Source organism: Thunnus albacares, chromosome 24 (genome assembly GCF_914725855.1).
Source record: "Thunnus albacares chromosome 24, fThuAlb1.1, whole genome shotgun sequence".
NCBI classification, from domain to species: Eukaryota; Metazoa; Chordata; class Actinopteri; order Scombriformes; family Scombridae; genus Thunnus; species Thunnus albacares.
In genome coordinates this window covers 5,419,915-5,440,215 of record NC_058129.1, presented here as the reverse complement: position 1 = coordinate 5,440,215, position 20,301 = coordinate 5,419,915, and the positions used below count along the sequence as shown (strand labels likewise).

General features: G+C 39.6%; 1 protein-coding gene across 3 annotated transcripts in view; it reads right to left on the bottom strand.

Moving 5' to 3' along the window:
- The window catches only part of zranb3 (zinc finger, RAN-binding domain containing 3), an 83,709-nt gene that overhangs the window by 27,043 nt on the left and 36,365 nt on the right, over positions 1-20,301 (bottom strand). For all 3 annotated transcript variants that reach the window (XM_044345323.1, XM_044345321.1, XM_044345322.1), the window contains exons 13-15: positions 19,090-19,567; positions 12,558-12,854; positions 6,334-6,488 (exon numbers count right to left, since the gene is read on the bottom strand). In XM_044345323.1, the coding sequence (XP_044201258.1) occupies positions 6,334-6,488; positions 12,558-12,854; positions 19,090-19,567 (930 nt within the window). The remainder of the gene's footprint in view (positions 1-6,333; positions 6,489-12,557; positions 12,855-19,089; positions 19,568-20,301) is intronic.

The window sequence follows — 20,301 nt, the reverse complement described above, 5'->3', positions numbered from 1 at the left end:
ATTACCTGCTTATTGTGTGACGGTGTAAGTTATGCGTGGGAAATGTGCTAAAATGCCAACTGAAGTGGAAAACGTTTGCTGTCAGGAAATAACAAAGGTAACATAGTAAAATGTTATTCTGCTGTCAACAAACAACTGTATAGTATCTCCCTGCACTGTGTGTGCTGTGCCTGGAACAGATGGCCATATAATGAAATCTGTCACGAGTTGACATCAGCTCATCTCGAAAGTAGAAGAAAACATTGGAAACCCAACATTCAGACCAGTCTGAAGCCCGAGCCTCTGCTCACAGGGATTATTTCTACATACGTTTACCTCATTATTTGAAACTTTGGACACATTTAGTATGAACATCTGACATTGGAACATTATATATGAAATGCATAATAGGTCCCCTTTAAGTTTTGAATAATCAAAAACATCAGTTTGTAGTACAAGAATTTTGGAAATGATCCGGTCCTATATGGCACATGGATGATATGACCATGGCGACTACAGCACCAGAACTATATATATATTAGTTCATTATTCACTGTAACTCAAACTAAAGGTATTTTCATCCAAGCAAGCAGATTTTGAATGACTGACATTCAGAAATTGAATCCAATTACATTCAAGTTCTGTAAACTGGCCACAGTTAATTCTTTATTGGTTGCCATGGTAATTTGTGTGGTAACCAAGGAGCTTGTTAGTGATCTCTCTTGTTTTTCCCCCCTTTATTCTAATATAAGTAGACTACTTTGAAGAAAATGCTTCTCTTGTGACAGTGTGCATGCATTAGTAACAAAAATAATGATTATGGAGAATGTGAAAAAAAACACATACCCACAACAATGTTCCTCATTGTGATTATGGGTAATCATACCGCCGCAGCTTATAGGTAACTGCATAATCACTATAAAAATAACCACAATAAAGAGCATTTTCCCAGTTATTACTGCTTCATTAGCGCTAACTACTGCCAATTTGAAGCCTGAGAAGCCACTTACCCTCGGTATTAACTTCACTCAGAAGACAGCGAGCGTGCCAAACATCAGGAACATTTTATAAGGAAGAGGCTGACCAGTGAATTTAGGTAAAAGCTACAATCTGGATTTCAGCTGTAAGAGCCACTTTAGGTATGGAGATGGTGGATGGAGCAAGAGAAGCAAGAGACAGGAAAAAGGATAAAGTCTAAAGGTTAATACCTGCTGGCTGCCAACATGGATTTGGAGATACAAATCAACATTAGGAAGTTTTTTCCTGCGCTGCACCCTCAGTGCACAGAGGCCCACGTGTTTATTTGGATTATGGTAAAATAAATATCATGGAGAGTCAGGGGAATGGCGGAGCAGGTTGTGCTGTAACAGCATGGAGTAGGATTAGAGACCTGCTAGATGTGATTGAAAAGAGGTGCACTATCCTCTCAACTATAACAAGCTCATGAGTAACAAATATATAAATTCAAAGCAGGGTTTCATTCCAAAATCAAAAACAGAAAATTAACTCATCACCTATTATTGAAACAAATGAGTTTCATTGATTGTCAGTTTAAAAAAAAAGATCTGAGTAATTACTTAAGGCATACATGTAATTTTGCTTTTTTATACTTTATACTGTATACCTGCAGGATATATAGACAGGCACTATATACAAATAACTTACCTCCAGTATTTAGAAATAAAGAAACTAGCAAAATTATTGTGGCACTTATCCTGGCATTTCCAAAACATTTTTTTACCACATGCCATAGACATATGTCAGCTCCAGCTAGCGAGCATGACACATGGAATTCCAGTGAGAAATGGCAGCTACAGCAGTAATAATGCTATCTGAGACTAAACAAAGTTAGCTCTTGCAGGTAGTGGTAAAGGATCAATCAATGGGCTGCTCTGATTAAAAGCACAGAAGCATTAAAACATCAGCATGTTTGATCTTCCTGCTGTTTACCATCAAAATACACCAGGCACTAGATAAGCTGTTTCTCCTGCAGCAGTTTCTGTACAAAACTATCTTCCACCTTATTAAAATCCAGGGCTTGATGCTAATGGCTAATTATGCAATTTGAGCTAAAAAGTTTCCTTCTTGGGATTTTAAATATTTTCCTCCCATTATTTGCAATTTGTGCAGTTTAAAGCACTCTCTCTCTCATGTTGATATCTTGCATTTCACAATAAAAACGTATCGATTACGCACGGGCCATGATGAATATGGACTTTTATAGCATTTCAGGAGTTTGTCACATATGACAATGTGTGTATGTGAATCATCCTGATGTGGTAAACACAACCATCTGGTACCCCTGGTGTTGACATTAAACAATAACACCCACCCAGCTGAGAGCAGGGACAGCCAATCCTTGAATAAAACAACCGTTTGATGTGTAGAAAATGGACATAAAATTCCTAATACTCTCAATATTTCTCATTCAAACCCCGGTGACAAATCTCCCTCTTGATTGTGCTCTGAGCAGCCCCCTGTGTGAATTCTGCGCCTGGTCCAGGATTATCCCGATGTGACAGCTTTCCAGCCAGAATTCCTCCAGTTTATCATTTAAACGACAGTGGGGGACATTTATCTCCACAGCTTATCGTCTCAGCCACGCGAACATGACACTTGTCTATTGCTGTCAGGGTAATATTCCATTGGTGATTCAGTTCGCCACTTTGGTCTTCTCTATGTAAAACCCTCTTGTCTCTTATCTACGTTAGTGGGGAAGAAATTTGATCCCTCATGAATGAAACAAAAGGGCGTTAAGTATCACAATCCGATCAATACAGAGGTCTGTTGGCAAGTGGCACTCAAGAGGAGTGCCAAGAATGCACAGGAGTGTAATCAGACTCACGCTGGGGTTAAATTGTAGTTTGTCTTAGTCGGCTTGGGTGCAGGAAGCTCTAGAAAGTTCAATGATAAAAGCAGCTGAGAGCACATTTTACTTGATTATGTGAATGAACTACTTGAAGTCTTCACACAAAAGCCCTGGGGCTGTCCGCTCACAGTTTGTTTAAAATATAACATGATTGGTTGCTGTAGATAAAGTGTCTCCGTTTCCTTTTCTGGCTCGGTGCCGTCGTTGCTATCTCTTGGTCAGCTCTTTCCAAATGATTAGACTGAAGTTTGTTAAAGGATATCTGAAGATTTATGACTGATCTAACACTTATTCCCTTAGTGATCTGTCACTGCAGCCATTGCTGTTGTTGTCCATCACTACAACACCACAACACAGCTGCAGTGTGTTCAATTATTTAACATTTTGAGTTATCTTAGCAACCATATATTTGGCACTGCTTGAGCAAGGTCTGTCAAGAACGCAGAAAACTGCAATATTTAAGAAGTGATTTAGTACTGTGCTTCCATTCATTTGGAAGCTGGATCCTACATTTCCCAGAATGTAGCATCTTTTGGTTAATTCCCATGTATTACACACTACATCCGCAGTTTGTAATGCAGGCTTTCTATTCAGGAAAATAAAGTAGTCACCGAGCCCACAGGAAGATAACCCTGATGACATCAATACAACATCACCAGGGTTATTTTTCTCAGACTGTATGAAGCTCCTCCAGAGCCAAAAGAAGACATGAAAGGGGACATATTATACTTCTTTCTGGCTCTCTGTTATTTATATACTGTCATGAGGTCGGATAATGGTGTTGATCAAAGTACGTTGAAATGCTCTTCTATTGTGGATCGAATTTCAGTTTGAACATGTACTACCACCTACTACTATAGTTTGTTTCATGGTTTGTTGACGTAGCCTCTGGACCTGGAGGAAGTCTGCTGAGAGGCAGCTTCAGAGAGCTGGCCAATCAGAACAGAGTGGGCTCATCGGGAGGGGGCGGCCTTAAAGAGACAGGAGCTGAAACTGCCTGTTCCAGATAGAGGCTGAACTGAGGGGATGCATACACGACCAGTATAAGTTAAATAAGGAGTTTTTTTAAACTGTAAATCATGCAAAGTTATTCCAGTAGAGCCCCATATTAAAAATATAGACCTGGAAATGTGCTTAATATTAAACAACTGTTGTCACAGGCTGAGTAGCACTACCCATGATAGGTAAACTAATGTGGATATGTAAAATTGGCAGACTATCCCTTTTACATAGTCTTAATAAAAGAAAAACATTTCTGAACCACACATATTAAATAAAATCCTTTTTAAAACCAGACGACTGCCTTCCAGAGTGCTAATAAATACAGGAGGATTGTAGATGAAAGAGTAAAAGTTGAAAGGCGGATAGAAGATGGGCGGACCTGTGTTAAATCGTATTGGTAATCCTTTGGTAATTCCTAAACCTTTAATTTGTATTGAACCAAAGAATATGAATGGATTTGAAGAGCTTTTCTTTCCCCTTTTACCACACAGCCTCGATCAATCAGAGAGAGAAAAAAAAACAAAACATTTGAAATGACTCAAACAGGCTCTTGTTCATCTGGTAATAGACAGGAATGAATCAGGGTTACTATCAAGTATCAAGGTTATTCAGTTATAGTATATTTTTTATACTGCGCTAAACTTATAATGAATCTTAAAAAACTTATGAATATAACAAATGAATGAATTACACATTATTGTATAATGTTTTTCCAAATTTTAGCTCATTAAAGTTGATTTCTGTTGCCATGCAGCTTGTAAGTGGAATAATTTGCTGCTCTTTCAATTACCATTAGTTAAGAAAATGTTTCATTCCTCAACTTTGACTCTCCTACTGTTGTCTGTAACTATTTTCTCTCATCTGTCCTGTTTGCTAATTGGCAATGAGTGAAAGAACCGCACGTCTCTTATTTTAACACAGTAGTTGTATTGTTGTTTGCAGCTCTATCTTGATAGAGATCTTGATCTCATTGAGTCTTGCTTTTCAAAAAAAGGAATTAATTAGGTTTTGTTCCCTATTTAATTTAATATGACAGGAACACTCTTGTAAGGAACAATCAAAACTCTACATCCCCTTTTAGTTTTACTTATTCTTATTGCCTTGAGATCTGAAATAAAAATCACTACATTAGACACTTTTGACTTTCATTTAGAAGGTGAAAAGAGCTCCTGTTTCTTGACAGTTAAAGCTGCAAGAGGAGGGCTTTCACTTCTCTGCAAGACTGCAAGTTGGAAACTGCTTGAAATTTACGTTGTACAATGTTTTATACTAAAGAGACAGAAGAGGCATAAATATGACATTAGTGAGTCCGGCTTTCTCTGAATGGAAGGATAAATTAGTTGCAGTTGTTAGGAGATTTCAGGTTTTTTTTTGAATTCATCACTTTCTGTGCGCACAACTCAAACTAGATTTAATTTGGTGAATCTTTTGAGGTCACATTTGGTGACTGTGGCCCCACTTAGTGGTTAAGACATGCAAGACAGACACATTTTTCCATAAAAATATCACAAAACCTAAAACATCTTAGTTGTGTTAGTGAGCACAGCTTTCAGCAATACTCATAAAAAAAAAACATTATTTTGTAATTTCAGGAGTTAAGGCAAATTAAATTATGTGTAGATTTGTGTTTCTTTTATGTGCTGCAGACAGGCCTACATGCTGGTTTATTTCTCTCTGTTCTTTTCCACAGGCAGAAAAGCAGTTTACAAAAGGAAAGAATTAATGGTGTTAATTTTGGCTAACTTACCCTTTGTACTACAATTTCTAGCTGGATTACAATTTGAAAAAAAAACACAAACTTGTGGTGTGGCTTCAAAATAGATTCGTGGCCTTTTGTTTCCTTCTGTACTGCGTTACAGTGATTCAGCGAGCCAATCACAGCCCACCATGGACAAAGTAAAGTGGTGTTTTTGAAATTCAAGTGAAATTTACAGAAAGGGACTTTCGCCTTGGCACTTACAATTGCTAATTAAAAGGCAATCAAAACAGAAATGTTTCAAAAAACAATATAAAGAATTGGGCAATGACGACAACAAACTCAAAACCAGGAAAACAAAACACGTTAGCTACGATGCCTCCCCAGGTAATGATTGCACCTTGGCTAACGCTAACCTTAGCAACCAAGAGAAGGGTGAAATGAACGTCTGCTTGAAGACCATACTCAATGGAAATCTCAGCATGTTTGTTGTTCAAAAGTCTCTTTTACATATTAAACTTCTTTTAGTCTTGATGTTACCCAAGCCATCATGCTACATTTCTTGACTGTAACACACAAAATTAACATAAACTAACCACACACTTTTGGGTAAAGACATTACAACATTCCCTGTAACTGTACCATCTATCCTCAACCTTGAGAAAAAAAAAAAAAAAAAACAGAAGCAAGAAAAGAAATCATTAGTGAAACACCTCTGGTCCACTTATGAGCCGAGTCCAAGCACGATTCAATATGCACAAGCAAACACTCACACAGTCTGCAGTACCTTGGAGTAAAGATATATTCGGTCTGTGTACTGGCTGGCGCAGAACTGCAAGCCAGGGTACACGGGATGGGCGGTGCTGGCATCATCTCCATCATTGCCCTCATCATCGTCATTAGCATCAGCAGCAGAAGACAGACACACCGCAGCTTTCTGGTCTGCAGGGAGAGAGGAAGAGACTGACTAATATCTCACTGAGTATATATTATTGGCTCATTATTGGCTTTCACAGCTTTATTGGTACCTCTGTTTGCTTCTCTGGTGATGCAATGAATAGCAGAGACATTAAACTCCAGCAGCTTTGGAGATTTATTATTCAGAGCACAATATTAAGAAAATATGACATTTGTAGCAGATCATTCAGATGTGTATGCACACACAATACATGTTTGAAAAAAACTATTTATGCTTATTGCTTTCAACACTTGATTATAGAATCTAAAATGAAAAAATTTAGGTAATTATCCTGATAGTTTCATATCAATAAGAATGAAATTGTGCTTCTTGCCATCACCAGTTATTGTAACAACAAACCTACATGGAGGTTTAAACACTCTGCTTTTGCTGTGTTTTATGTTTAAAAAAGCAGCAACAGCAGATTGTTGTGAATGAAAGATTTTTTTAGCACCAATAAATATGACTTTCAGGCACCAAAATGTTGACAAAAACTGCATAAAATGACTAATATCTTCAATTCTTAGCTAGAGATTTTGATTATGTGCCACATTGCCAATGGTAACCAGTCATGTAGCCCATGAAAAAGGAATAAGAACAGGAAGTCTCCGAAAATTGGACTTGATTAGACAGTCACACCACATGCTGGTCACTGGTGTTAACTTGATTTTCTGAATAAATTTAAGGTGAAATATGAGCCAAGCATTTGCAGAATCATGCCTCATTTTAGATCAACAACACCTATTTGCAGAGGCAGCGAGTCCTGTCATAATCTAAACAGTAGTTTGCTGATTGGTCCCAAACACATATTATGTTAAATTTTTTAGACTCATGGGGTATAGCAGCTAAACATATTAGACTTGTCAAAATATCAGAGACAGGCTTTGCTAAAATGTAAATCTAGCAAAGTAAACATTTTTGGAGCTTGGATTCCATACGTTTCTGATGAGGGACCTATTAATTTTAACTTGTTAAAGGAAAAGTTGAACAACTTAGAAATGATGTGCTTTGTTTCCGAGAGGTAAATGAAAAGACCAATATCAATGTTATACGTTATCTTGCATGTTCAATACAGAGCTGGAGTAAGGACGTGGTTAGCCTAGCTTAGCATAAAGACTGGAAGCAGGGTCAAACAGCTAGCCTGGCTGAGTCCAAAGTGAAAAAACACCAACCAACCAGTGGCAGTGCAAAGTTATCCCATGCGTACTTGCAAAATGGACAGTGCAAAATCACTTTGCAGAGCTAATTGCTAGCTTTTTATATAATTATCAGTTTTGTTTGTTTGTACATATGTTACATAGACATTATTCTGTTAATAAAACAACAAAAAGAATTGCTGTAGCTGGCGGACTAACTGCTAACACGCTAGCCAGCTTTAACATGCTGGTCAGTTACAAACATGGCCCCAGTAGCTCTGTCGCTAACAGGTTAATTTAAGAGACATATTTGTACCATCGACTCTTAAACATCTCATGTTTTTTTTTCACTTTTGTTTTGGTTCCCACAAAAGTCAGCATTGTCAAGATGGGATGGTATTGGTGAAGAACACAAATTCGTGTATTAAAGTTCACTGAAGTTGTATCTGTAAAGTAATCATGGCGATGAATTGAAGTCACCTCAAATTTTTTTTTAAATGCTAGTGTAACGAGGCCTTTAAAGCTGTTTAAACTTTACAGTGTGTCTTGTTTGTTTAAGTTGCCCATGAACAGAAATGTAAAACTGACTACTTTTTGATTTTTCGAGGAGTTGTGTTGGAGCTGCAACAAATAACATTTTATCCATCTGCCCAATACTTCTATGGTAGGCATGTTTTTTCACTTTGGACAGAATCAGGGTAGCTCTTTCCGCCTGCTTTCAGTTATGCTAAGCTAAGCTAACCCCATCCTGACTCCAGCTCTTTACTCAGTACATGAGATCCAAATCAATCTTCATATCTCACTTTTGGCAAGAAAGTAAAAACGCATCTTTCCCAAAACAAGCTGCTCTTTAATGTTGCGTAATACTGTGCAGCTACACAGACGGACCATTTCTTTGACAGAAACCTTCCAATCTATTTTTCACAAGTCCACTCACAAATTTGCTGAACAACAGGATGGAAACACAGCTAGAGACCAAAAGAGAGAGTGATAAAATGACAGTCACAGATGGAGAGAAACAGAGGAAGAGAGAAGAGAGAGAGCAGGTCATTAATGTCAGCTATGTAGCTCGCTCATCCTGCCAGCATCTAGCAAGAAAAGGTCAGGCGGTGGAAATGAGACCGCCGCTGCTCGACCACGCTTCATTTAGACAATGACCTATAACACTCTGATAATACTTGCCTTAAATCACTTCGCCTGGCCAGTTGTCTGCCTTTTCTGCCTGTGTGTGTGTGTGAGAGAAGGAGAGTGTGTGTCCATTTGGCATGCTAATGGGAGAAAATACTGACAAAGGCTGATGCCTGTGACAAAAGTGTTTCCATCGAACAAGTGCTGTGATGTACCTGCACGGGGTCTCAGGCGGTTATGGGACAGTATCAGCTTTTGTACTGAAACGCTAAGGGTTGAGTGACAGAGAAACATATTGGAACAAAGAGCTTCAATGTCATGCTTTGTCAACATGTGTGGGTTGTCAAACCAAATGAGCATTAAAATCTTCACATTATATTGCACAAAAGCATTGAACTGATATCAGCTATAGATACACAAACCCCTGGAAAATCACGTGTCATTTTTACGTGTTAATTAGTAAGCTTTAGAAGTGCTGCTAGGCAGATTTTTAGCTAGCTGTTTCCCCCGTATGTCCAGTCTTTATGCTAAGCTAAGCTAATTGATGGCTCTAGCTTCATATTTAGCGTACAGACGTAGGAGTGGTATTGCTCTTCTCATCTAACTCTTGGCAAGAAAGCTAGTAAGCATATTTCTTAAAATGTTGAAGCTTTCCTTTAAGTAAAAGTAGTCATAGCGCAATGTAAAAATACTCAACACAAGTAAAAGTCCTGAATTCAAAGTTTAACATAAATAGGAGTTCAACAGCAAAACGTACTCAAAGTGTCAAAAGTTAAAGTACTTATTAGTGTGCAAAATGACCCCTGTCAGTGTAGTATGATCATATATTACTGGATGATGCATTAATGTGTAAGAAACATTTTAATATTGCTAATTTTATCTATAATCTATATTGTTGGGTAGTTTGATCTATAACAATAAATCATATTTTATATAATCATCATCGGCTTTGTGCTGTATGTAAAATTATAATCTGCATTTACATTTGTGGAGTAAAAAGTATAATATTTGCCTCTGAAATGTAGCTGAAAAATGGAAAATTAGCATAAAATGGAAGTACTCAAGTACAGTACAGTCCTTGAATAAATGTGCTTAACAGGCTTTTGTCTCTATTTCACCGGTTTTGTTTTACCTATTATCTCCATAAATTAATCATAAAGTACATTTCCGCAGCACTGATTCCATCAGTATGAGAAGTTATGTCATACTAACTGCTGTTCAGCTCTCAGTTTCTCATTTTAACGCAGTTTCCATTTACTAATTAATTCCAATCAATTCTACTTTGTTGTTTTTTTGATCGCTGTTAAGCTACTGTTAAAGAAACGGGACACTTTCTGCACAGACGGCTATTATTTGAGACTTGTCCATTCTATATATATTGGTTTTTATTTGAGAATATATGGTAGATACATTGATCTGATGCAATTTCATGTAAAAATTTTTTGTTCCAAGATGAGATCATCTTGAGTTATTTCCTCTCCTTGACCTATCCTGTACACTGTCAATATCTTTCATTTTTATGTTTGCCGTTCTCATAGGTGTAATTTTCTCGGGTCTGGTACACGATGTTCTGATCTCACCCTGGCCTCAGCTGGAGCGGGCCACTTTGTGTCTGAAAATACCAAGACGACCAGACAAAAAGCATTGTGCGGCGCTTCAAAACGTGATCCTAAACATTCTTAGGACACTAACATTTCACAAAATCCCATCTTTCTATCCTACATCTGTAATGAAACCAAGCAGCTCTGCAATGTGCTCCCTATATTTTGTTGTAAGCATTTTTTTTTTTCCTTCTTCCCCTTCCCTTGTTTGCAGTGGCGGAACGCGCCAGCTGCATTAAGTGGGCCATTTATACGATGGGGGCAATTCATCTTACAAAGCCGTCTTATTAGACTGTCACTTACACAGTATGAACAGTGCCTTCAAAACACCCCAAGGGATTTATCTGTTATTTTACTGCAAGAGAAAGAAAACAACGCCTAATTGGACTGAGTCATCTCATCTTCTGCAGGATCGAAACAAAAGATATATATATATATATATATATATAAATATATATATAAAAAAAGAAAATTCTAACAGTGCACTTCAAGTGTGAAGACGTTTGGTTGCAGCTGATGCTGCTGCAATGTTTGAACTAACATCCAGATAACATGTATCCATGTATAAATGTTTGGATCATGTTGATAGGAGCGACAGACGGCAGAGAGAGAGACAGAAAGGTGGAGGAGGAGTGATTGCCTGTCTGTGCTGTGAGGAAAGTAATCTCAGAGCAATCAAGAGGTGGAGGCGGCCGACAGCTCTGCAGTTTGCCTTCTAAAACCACGGGCAGGTAGAGGTAAATCATTAGGCACCGCTCCTGACCTCATAGGTCACTTTTATTGGACAACCGCTGTGTTTCGCATTAAACCCACACTGCCGGAGACAGACTGGCAGCGGCATGTAACTAACAAACTAACTAACCACCAATGTGATGGATAGACGGATAGATATTGAGATGGATAGATAGATGAATATTAGCTGTATCCAGGGAATAGTCCAAAGGGGAGGTGGGAGGCCAAGTTGGCATCCAACTGTGTCTCTTCAGTGCTGCCATTTATGATCGACAGCGAAGCTTTTATCTCTCCCCTAGAGTCGGTCTAAATAGACGTGTTTTTTTTTTTTAAAAGAAAGTGCTCACCTTTAGTATTTTTTCGCCAGAGAGCGGGGGTGTGGGGGGCACAGAGTGCAGAAGGCGCTGCAGGGGAAGCTGTAGTGAGATCCAATCCTGCACCGTTGGGGGGCACAGGTAGCTACAGAGATGGGAAATTAACCACTCGACAATCTCTGGGTACTAATAGATGTCAAAGCGTGTGTGAGTGAGTTTGTGTGTGTGGCTCTGAGAGGAATTGGCCATATTGTTACACACTGATCTTAAGATGTTAAAGGGTAATAGGGGTTGATAGCTTGCCTGTTAAAACCTAAATGGCTTGAGCATGTACGATTTTCCTTCCTATGTTAAGTATTCTACAAAGCAACGGTCCTGAACTGCTATCGGTCTCAGTTACACCCTTCAATAACTCTGACCCAAAATGTTTGCACGTTTTCAGAGGCAACACCTAGGTCGCAGGCTTTTCTTAGACTGCCAGACTTGCAATTTTTTTAGAGCTCTCCATATTGCACACGGTGTAATTAGTTCTTTGTAATTAGTGCAATTTATTGCTTTGCGTATCCCTTTGAGACACAAGTACTTGAACACAGAGGTCTTAATTTGCAATATTACACACTGTGTAATTGGGAATTTGTTTCTTCACATCCCTCAGAGACCTGCAGACATGTACACATAGAACCAGAGTGGACGGGGTGCAGCAGGAAAAGCAGGTTGTGTTTCAAGGATCAGTTGGTGTGGGGAGGGGACTTTTACCTTTTATGTAATTAGACCTCGGTCCACTTTCTTGAAGAAAAAAAAAAGAAAAAAAGTCAGACAATCAGAGGCTCATCAGTTGCCTCCTGGACAGTGATTGAACCTCGAATCTTGTGTGTATTTTGGTGCTTCAAGCAGGTCACATTTTTCAACAAGCTGCACTCTGGAGATTAGTAGCAGTGGCTTCATGTGTGCGGAAATAGGCAATATCCCCAAGTAGACACTAATAATAGTAAGAATAATAACACTCAGCCACATATGGAATGAGATATAGTCCCTTATTGGTTTGAAGTGATGAAATTAAACAGCATTATATGGGCAGGTGACAATGCGGCACCAGCCAATTTCCCTAGATATGAAAAGGAGAAGATTGCAGGTGGGATTACCCTGTGTGTGGTCAGGGAGGAGGCAGCCGCCGCCACCAGCGACGTTGTCGCCTTGCTCTCCCGCTGATTGTTTGCCTTTGAGCCGCCGCTTGTCCTCGTCCTCTGCTTCTTCTAATTTCTGTTTGTCTTTCGGAGGCTCATCCTCCTCCTCCTCCTCCTTCTCGCTCTGTTTGTCTTTGCGTGATTTCGGAGGCTGGTCTCTTCCCCGGCTGGTCTCTGGCTCGCTGTCTGAGCCAGAGAGGACGATGCACGCCAGGTCCCTCTCGGTTGAGAGGGGTTTCTGAGGCCTGAGAGGCTCTGAGCCAGCAGAGAGAGAGAGAGGGAGAGAAGGAGGGAGGGAGAGAAAGATGAAGATTACTTTATTGGCCGAGTTGCACAGTGTAATCAGACTTTGAAGAGTTTCATTCCCGAGCGAGATATCCATCATCTGAAGAGTGCGACAGTGTGACAAAATGACTGCTGACATGAAAGTAAAACTCAATATGGCTCATTAGTGATGTTATTAGCTATCATAAGTCCTTTACTGACAATTTGAAAGGATGTGATTGTGTAGAATGGATAGACATAAGCAGTTATGTGTTTGAACATATAAACACACCTCACTCATTTTAAGACAGTGTAAATTTATACAGGGAAACAATTACAGTGCACATAAAAAATTTATATTTCCTAATGTGTTTTTCATTATTATTAAATTATCTTTTCAAAGGAGTTGGCTGATAGCTACATACTGACCTCTAACTAAAAGTCTACACTGCTGGAGATATTTTAGTCTTAGATCTTTGCTCAGCAGCACGTCAAGAGTGATGCAGAGAGCTGCAGATGGAACACCTGCCAATCCCCCCCCTTTCACCAGCTCTCAGATCAAACAGCCAATATAATTTGCAGGGAGAATGAATTATCTTGGTGTCACATTGTTTTGTTAATTAGTCGCCTGCATTACGTGCAATCAAACCTAAACAAAATAATTGCCGGGGATTGCCGCATCTGCGCGGCGCTCCACGCCTGCGCGGGCGAACGGTATTCAAACAGCTCATAATGGCCAATCGCAGATCTCACTTCAAACCTTGAATAGCGCTTCTTAGACCGGCTATCAAGCTGCAGACCCACTCTTCAACCATTTTCTGTGATTTTCATTCATGCTGAGTGTTGTAATTTTATGCTGTAAAAAAGGTCAGGCACAAATCTAAGCCGCGGAAATGTTAATGGATGCAAGGATTATGCCATTGCCATTCATAGACTTAACATTATTTAAAATTGTAACTTTGAGTTGGGCTCTGAGGCACTGCCACTCATAAACTGAGCGATTGGAAGTACTGATGTTTATTATTAAGGTAACGTTAACAGATTAGCTGCTAGAGAAAAGAACACTTATTTATAGCCAGATGTTAAGGTCACTTCAGTCATTCAGAACGTTGCATCGAACTTCTTCAAGAGAAACAGTTTTCTTTTCCTACTTTTAAACTTAAATATAAATCACATCCTTTCACATTATTTGTTGAACTTGAGGTGTGAAATCTAATAAGACAGTAAGTTGTGAGTCTCGGGGACGCAGAGGGCTAATTAGTGATCCTGCCTCTCTGTGGCTTGTTTCTTCAAAAGGCCAGCCTCTAGCCGGCTTCCTCAAATGTCATCTGAGTCTCCGGGCTCCTGGCCCCGCCGCTGCCCCCCTTCACTAACAAGCCGAGCAAGACCGCAGAGAGACGGCTCAATTTGTGTTAAGCTGTCCCCACTGAGGAAGATGTTAACAGGGAAATCCTACAGGGCCCGTGCCTCAACTTTACCAGTCAACCCCCTTGTTTTTCCCCCCCCAATCAGGACCCCATTATGTCTGTAGTAGCTTGATAAGGCTCCAAAATTGCATTTCAAATCAAGACACGTTAACACACTGCTACACACAGACACATTAAAAAATGTGATCTTACGCGTGAGCCGACAGCGTGAGCTTATGAGGATTCATACAAAAAAAAATAACACACTTCAGTGGTTGAATAAAACAAGAAAAGCTTTTATTGAAGTCTGCAGGGAGTCAAACAGCTGCGGAGTGTGACAGCAAAGTATCAAAGATGAGGATCAAGCGTTTAAAGATTCAACTGGACAGCGCTGTTAAATGCTAAAAATCAGAAAAAAAAAACCCAGAACAAGGATAGAGAGCCAGCTGAAAGGTCTAGAGAGCCAAGAGATATCCAAATTGCTCTCTTCCTGTATACATCTCTCACAGTAGGTGCTGTAGAGACAAATTACTGGTCTACCGGTGAAAGAGCAGGAGGATTGAAGCATGCCCACGCTCCTGTCCTGAAAAAGCTGCAAACACAGGAACTCAACACTACCGATTCCACCCGAAAAAATGGTTGAACACACAACTGTCTGGTTGCTCACTGGTGCTAAATCAACTACAGGAAAGGGTTCAGACACCTGAGATGCCAAACCTTGTCACATAAAAGAAGTAATAATCCATGACAGTTTAATTAAAAACAATTCTCCATGACTGACCATATAGCACAACAGTGATTCAATTTGTCTCCAGTTAATGAAAGCTGTTGTTATTGTTTATAACATGGTCTGGGTGAATACTCTTTTCTGATTGGCCGGCAGGTGTGCGTTAAAACCGCGTATTGCACACGTAGTTCGGCTCAAGTTTAATCACCGTTCTAAATTCATCTGCTACCCGACCTGTAACCATAGCAACATTAAAGAGCACAGCTGTCAAGGATTACTCGTTATGAAGTTTATGAAGAATAAGACGCAGCAGAGGAAAAAGAGATGGAGGAGACAAGAAAGAAACCGAGCGAAAAAACGACACAAGTAACTGACACCTGAAGAGCTTAAAATGATGGAGGAAGAGGAGGATGAGATAAATACAAAAGTAGCAACAAAAATGGGCAGTTAATATACTGAGAGACTTTCTTTATCAAAAACAAAACACTGATTTGGAGACGTCATGCTAAATGACACCTTACATGAAATTAATGCCTCGGTTCAGTCTGGTGGTGAGTACAGTGTGGCAAGTTGTCATGACAATAGTAAGCTCTTGTTTCATAACCTTTCGATTTCGAGTGTAAATTGTTCACCAAAAATTTGTGAATGCTTTTATTTTATATTGTTGGCAAATGACCATGGTGTAAGTGGGATAATCAACTTGTAGGTGTGCATTAAATGGTTTTAAGGCGCTTAAAATCATTTAAAGCAACCATTCGCGTTGGTTGGTTCTTGGCCTTCACTTTGTACCTGAAAACCGTTTAACACACACCTACTTGTTGATTATCCCTCACTCAACATCTGGAATCTAGTAAGTTTCCCCTTCCTGCTGTGTCAGAAAAGCTTCTTGTTTTCTACGTTTTAGGGAAGAAATGGTGGTAAGCATGAGAAGTGATGGCCACCGTGGCTGAGCAGATAAAGTGAAAAGCATCACCAACAGAAACCCCAACTTCAAAATCACCAGTAAGTCACAGCTGTTTTGGATGGTTAATCTATAGCAAAATATTTTAGGTAAAAGTTGCCATATTTCCAGTCAGCTGAAATTTAGAAAACCGTGTTCTTTATGGACTATTCTCATCTAGATTAAAGTGCTTTTAACGAAATTTCTATTGTAAAATACTTAAAGCAGAAGTTTTAGGTGGCAAATTTTTGTTTTTTTCCACACAATATCACTATCATATCAATAGGTAGCCATTATGTGCATGTAAAACTCCTTTAACAGGGTTCTCATTTTAAAACAAGTCAGCTGGAAACATTTGAAAGTCAGCCAGCCAGTTTTTAAACAACTCACAGTTAGTGTTCATTAGCTAGCGCTAGTTTGCTGGCTAACGCTTCTAAAACCTGCTAGCGACAGCTGTCGTTTCAGCTTACAAAATTGACTGTGGTGTGCTGGTTTTTGTGAAATTGAAGACTCATCGTTTCAAAAAAATCTTAATGAATTTTGAGTGCTAAACCTGCCACCATTATCATTGGAAACTGCATATGTGCAGAGAGAAGGGAAAGCCTGACAGATGTAGCAGCTGTAGCTAAGGGAACGGGACTTAGCGAAGGGTCAATTTACCACTTTAACCTGCCGTTTCTTTTTCCCCGTATCAAGCTTTAATACTTTCCCTTTGAATCATAAAAATCTTTCTTTTCCTTCTCATTTCATGCATCTCATTCTGTTACAGTCTGGTACATTTCATTCTGGTACAAACGCCTGACGGTACAGCAGACCAATATCCTGTTCTCCCTCTACAGCTGCTGCCTCGCTGTATGTTTGCCATGCTGCTCAGATACACCGAGCCAAATGCCTAGAAACTTCTTCTTCTGCATCATGTGTTAGTATTCTGCAATTCTCTGCAACATGTCTCAATGCCAGTGACACAACTTGTGACACTGTGTCACCCCTTCCTTTGTAGTCACTGTGAGAAATTGTTGCTCTTGAAGGAATAGCATTCCTCATGTCACACTATAGGCTCTGACCTGATTATTTTCTTACATTTCCTCACGCTGAGGATTGCAACTTGCCAAGTTGAGAGATATCTCCATAAATACAGTTGTTATTCTTCAGCATAGGCTGTCATTTACAAATTTAGCAGGTTGTTAAATTCCCTGTCTAGCGAGCTGACACAGCCTGCTGCTGTGAATGCAGAGTGCTGCTTGTGACAAAGAAGAGTGTGATTGCTGAATAGTTATCAAGCATCTGCTGCAGCTGAGCATGAAATGGGGGGTGAATTTTGTTAAAAAAAAAAAAAAAAAAAAAAAAGTGTGTGTGGGTGGGAGTGTGGGTGTGTTTTTTTTTTTTTGCTGCTCAAAGGCTGAGGTACTGGTTGTTTGAACCGTGTGTGTTTTAAGTGCACCATCCTCACTTCCAATGGACCGAGCTGCAAACAGACCTTCAGTACAGCCAATGTTTATACTTGTACTAAATATAGATCTCATATTAACACAAAGAGACCTGAGAGTCAAGTACGGTGTCAATCTTTCTTTTTAAAACACACAGATGAAAAATGACCAGTTTTATACTAAATATCGATGTGAAATATTTGCAACATGTCTGGATAATGCAGGCGTTGTCTACATGATCCTTTTCGCATCTTATATCAACTCCTTGACTGCTTTCTACTGCGGAGAAGGTTTCTAGTAAAATCAAAGATTTCAATATAGAAGGTCTTCAATTGATAAAATGTCCTCAGGTGTTGTGCAACAGTGGCAATGAATATCTTATTGCATTTCTAAACACACCGCCTGTCTACATAGCTGAAAAAAAATATGGTTAGTCAGTCTGTCTATCCAGCCTCGGGTATGCAACCTTCCTTTTTTTTATGAAAAATAGCCACAATATTGTGGCTCTGTGCCATTTAGACGCCTCATTTTGGGAAGTATTGCTCACATTAAGGCACAGGGAAATCAGACTTTAAGCCAGGTGAATATGACTCAATCAATTCATCAATTAATCAACATTTTCTTATGTAACACAGAACAAACAAAACCAGTTCTTTTCTCTCACGTTTCTGCCTCCACATGTTATTTTTGATTTTAATTATGAAATACAAAAAACAGCTGTTTGTCAGAAAAAGTTTGGTTAGCAGTGTTTCCTTCCAAAAGGTCATTTTTTCATAATTCATCTTGATAGTTTCCATTTAAAATACAGCTGTTAATTACTGAGGATTTTCCTTTATTCTAACCTCAAAACCTTTTTATAGTATCCTTTCAACTTTGAGAACTAGTGAAATCTGTAATGAAATCTCTGCAGGAGGAAACTTTCATGCAAGTGTGCAGATATATATATATATATATATATGTTTGTCTGACTTTAAATTACAAGGACTCTAATATCAATACAACCATAAAATTCTGCACAACGTGCCGCAATAAAAGCAGCACTAAAATTCTGCTGCTCAAAATCTTAACAGCTGCAGAATTTTGGCATATTTTCCTGATGCATCTCAGACATTTAAAAAGCATGGACCTGCAGTCTGCCAGGTCATAACGACTCCCCCCCTCTTTTGCAAGATACAATCATAGGCTGTCAGAGATATCACCCAGAGCCAGCTCAACTTTTCCCAACTTTGTGCAAGACATTTGCAGCAATAGTAAGCGCCTGTTCTCTCTCTTTCTCTCTCTCTCTCTCTCTCTCTCTCTCTCAGCTTGACAGGTGAGAATTATACTGTGTCCTTGTCATCTGCAGAGAGAGAGCGAGACAGACAATATTCTCTGAGCAGAGCTATTTCAGACTCTGGCAAGCCTGCCTCCATCTTTCGCTATCACGCATCTCCATCTGGTGAAATTGGTAATGCTGTTCAAAAGTATTATGTCAACAGACTGCTACGATTGATATTGACAGGAAGAAAAAAAAAAAAAAGCAATGAATGGATTTCAGCTTCAGGTGCTTCATTTCGAGCCCGAGCTGATGGAATATTATCTTTTTCTTAATGGAATCCAGTTTGTTTTGCAATCAGTGAAATTAAGTTTGTGAATAATAATAAAAAAAAAACTGAAAAAATAGAGGAACACATAGTGGTTGTAGGTGAGGGAAAAATCTGTTTCAATTCAAGAGTGTCAATCCTACCTGATGTGACAGCAGAAGAGGAGCGTGGGAACTCGCACACCTCGCAGTAAGGCAACAGGCTGCTGTTAGAGTATGTGCAGGCCCCACAGTTCCACTTCTCAGCAGGAGGGTCGGGCTCCGACAGCTTCCGCGGTGCCATGAAGGAGACTAGAGAGCTCCCCCCCGCCGCCGCCGCCGCCGACCTCCGTTTCCCCCCGGATCGAGACTTCGGGCTCGGTGTGGCCTGCGGCGTCCGGAGCCTCTTCAGCTGCGGGGAGAAGTCCTTGTCTGGTGCGGTGGGGGTTCGGGAGCAGGACTTCTCTTTCTTCTCCTCCTCTCTCTTCTCAGAGTTTGTTCCTCCGTCAGCCGGGGCGGCGGCGGTCGTCTCTGAGGAGACGGAGGGAGATGTTTCTTCATCTTCCGTTCGCTTCCTCTTCTTCTCCTTGCCGGCGCTCGGGGAGAAGAAGGAACGGATGTCGTGCTGCTTCTCCTTCTCAAACTAAGAAAAAGAGATGCACCCGGTTAAGATTTGCACGACAGGTTTCAATCCACCTGTAAAGCAGCATCACTGACACATTTCCTTCCCGTTGTCACGAGGCAATCATTTTACCCTTTCATAGCACACAAAAACAACATTTTCTGATGCAAAGTTGCACCTTGGTACCATTCAAAAGAATCATAAAAACTACATGATGACAAATAATGAATAGTTAGAGCAGTGTGAGGCACAAATATAGCTGTTCCCTTCTTGAAATGTCTGACAGTAACATCGTTTTCCAAAAAAATACTTGCTACAAATACAAGCTGTTGTCAAATACGGATCATAAATTCTGCACAGCTCTTTCAATGGGCCAAATAGCTGCAGTAATCCACTATACATGGGGTGTCATGCAACCTGTAAGTTGTTTTTTTCACATATAATACTTCCTTTGTATAAACTTTCCCCCTAATGCCATCAAATTCAATAAAAATAGTATGTATTACTTGTTGCTTTCACATGAAATTCAGAAATAATAATTTTTTTTTACTGTGCCTACTGTAGGTGACGGTGAAAAATGGATCACACTGCTTTTCAAACAGTATTTATTACCTGCAAGCTTCTGTATCAAAATGCTCATTATATAAATCCTCACGAGCTAAATATTGCAGCTTCTTCTCAATGTTTAGTTCAACTTATCACATACTTATCACATAGTTTACCGGGGTGACTCATGTTCTGTCATTTCTAGAACA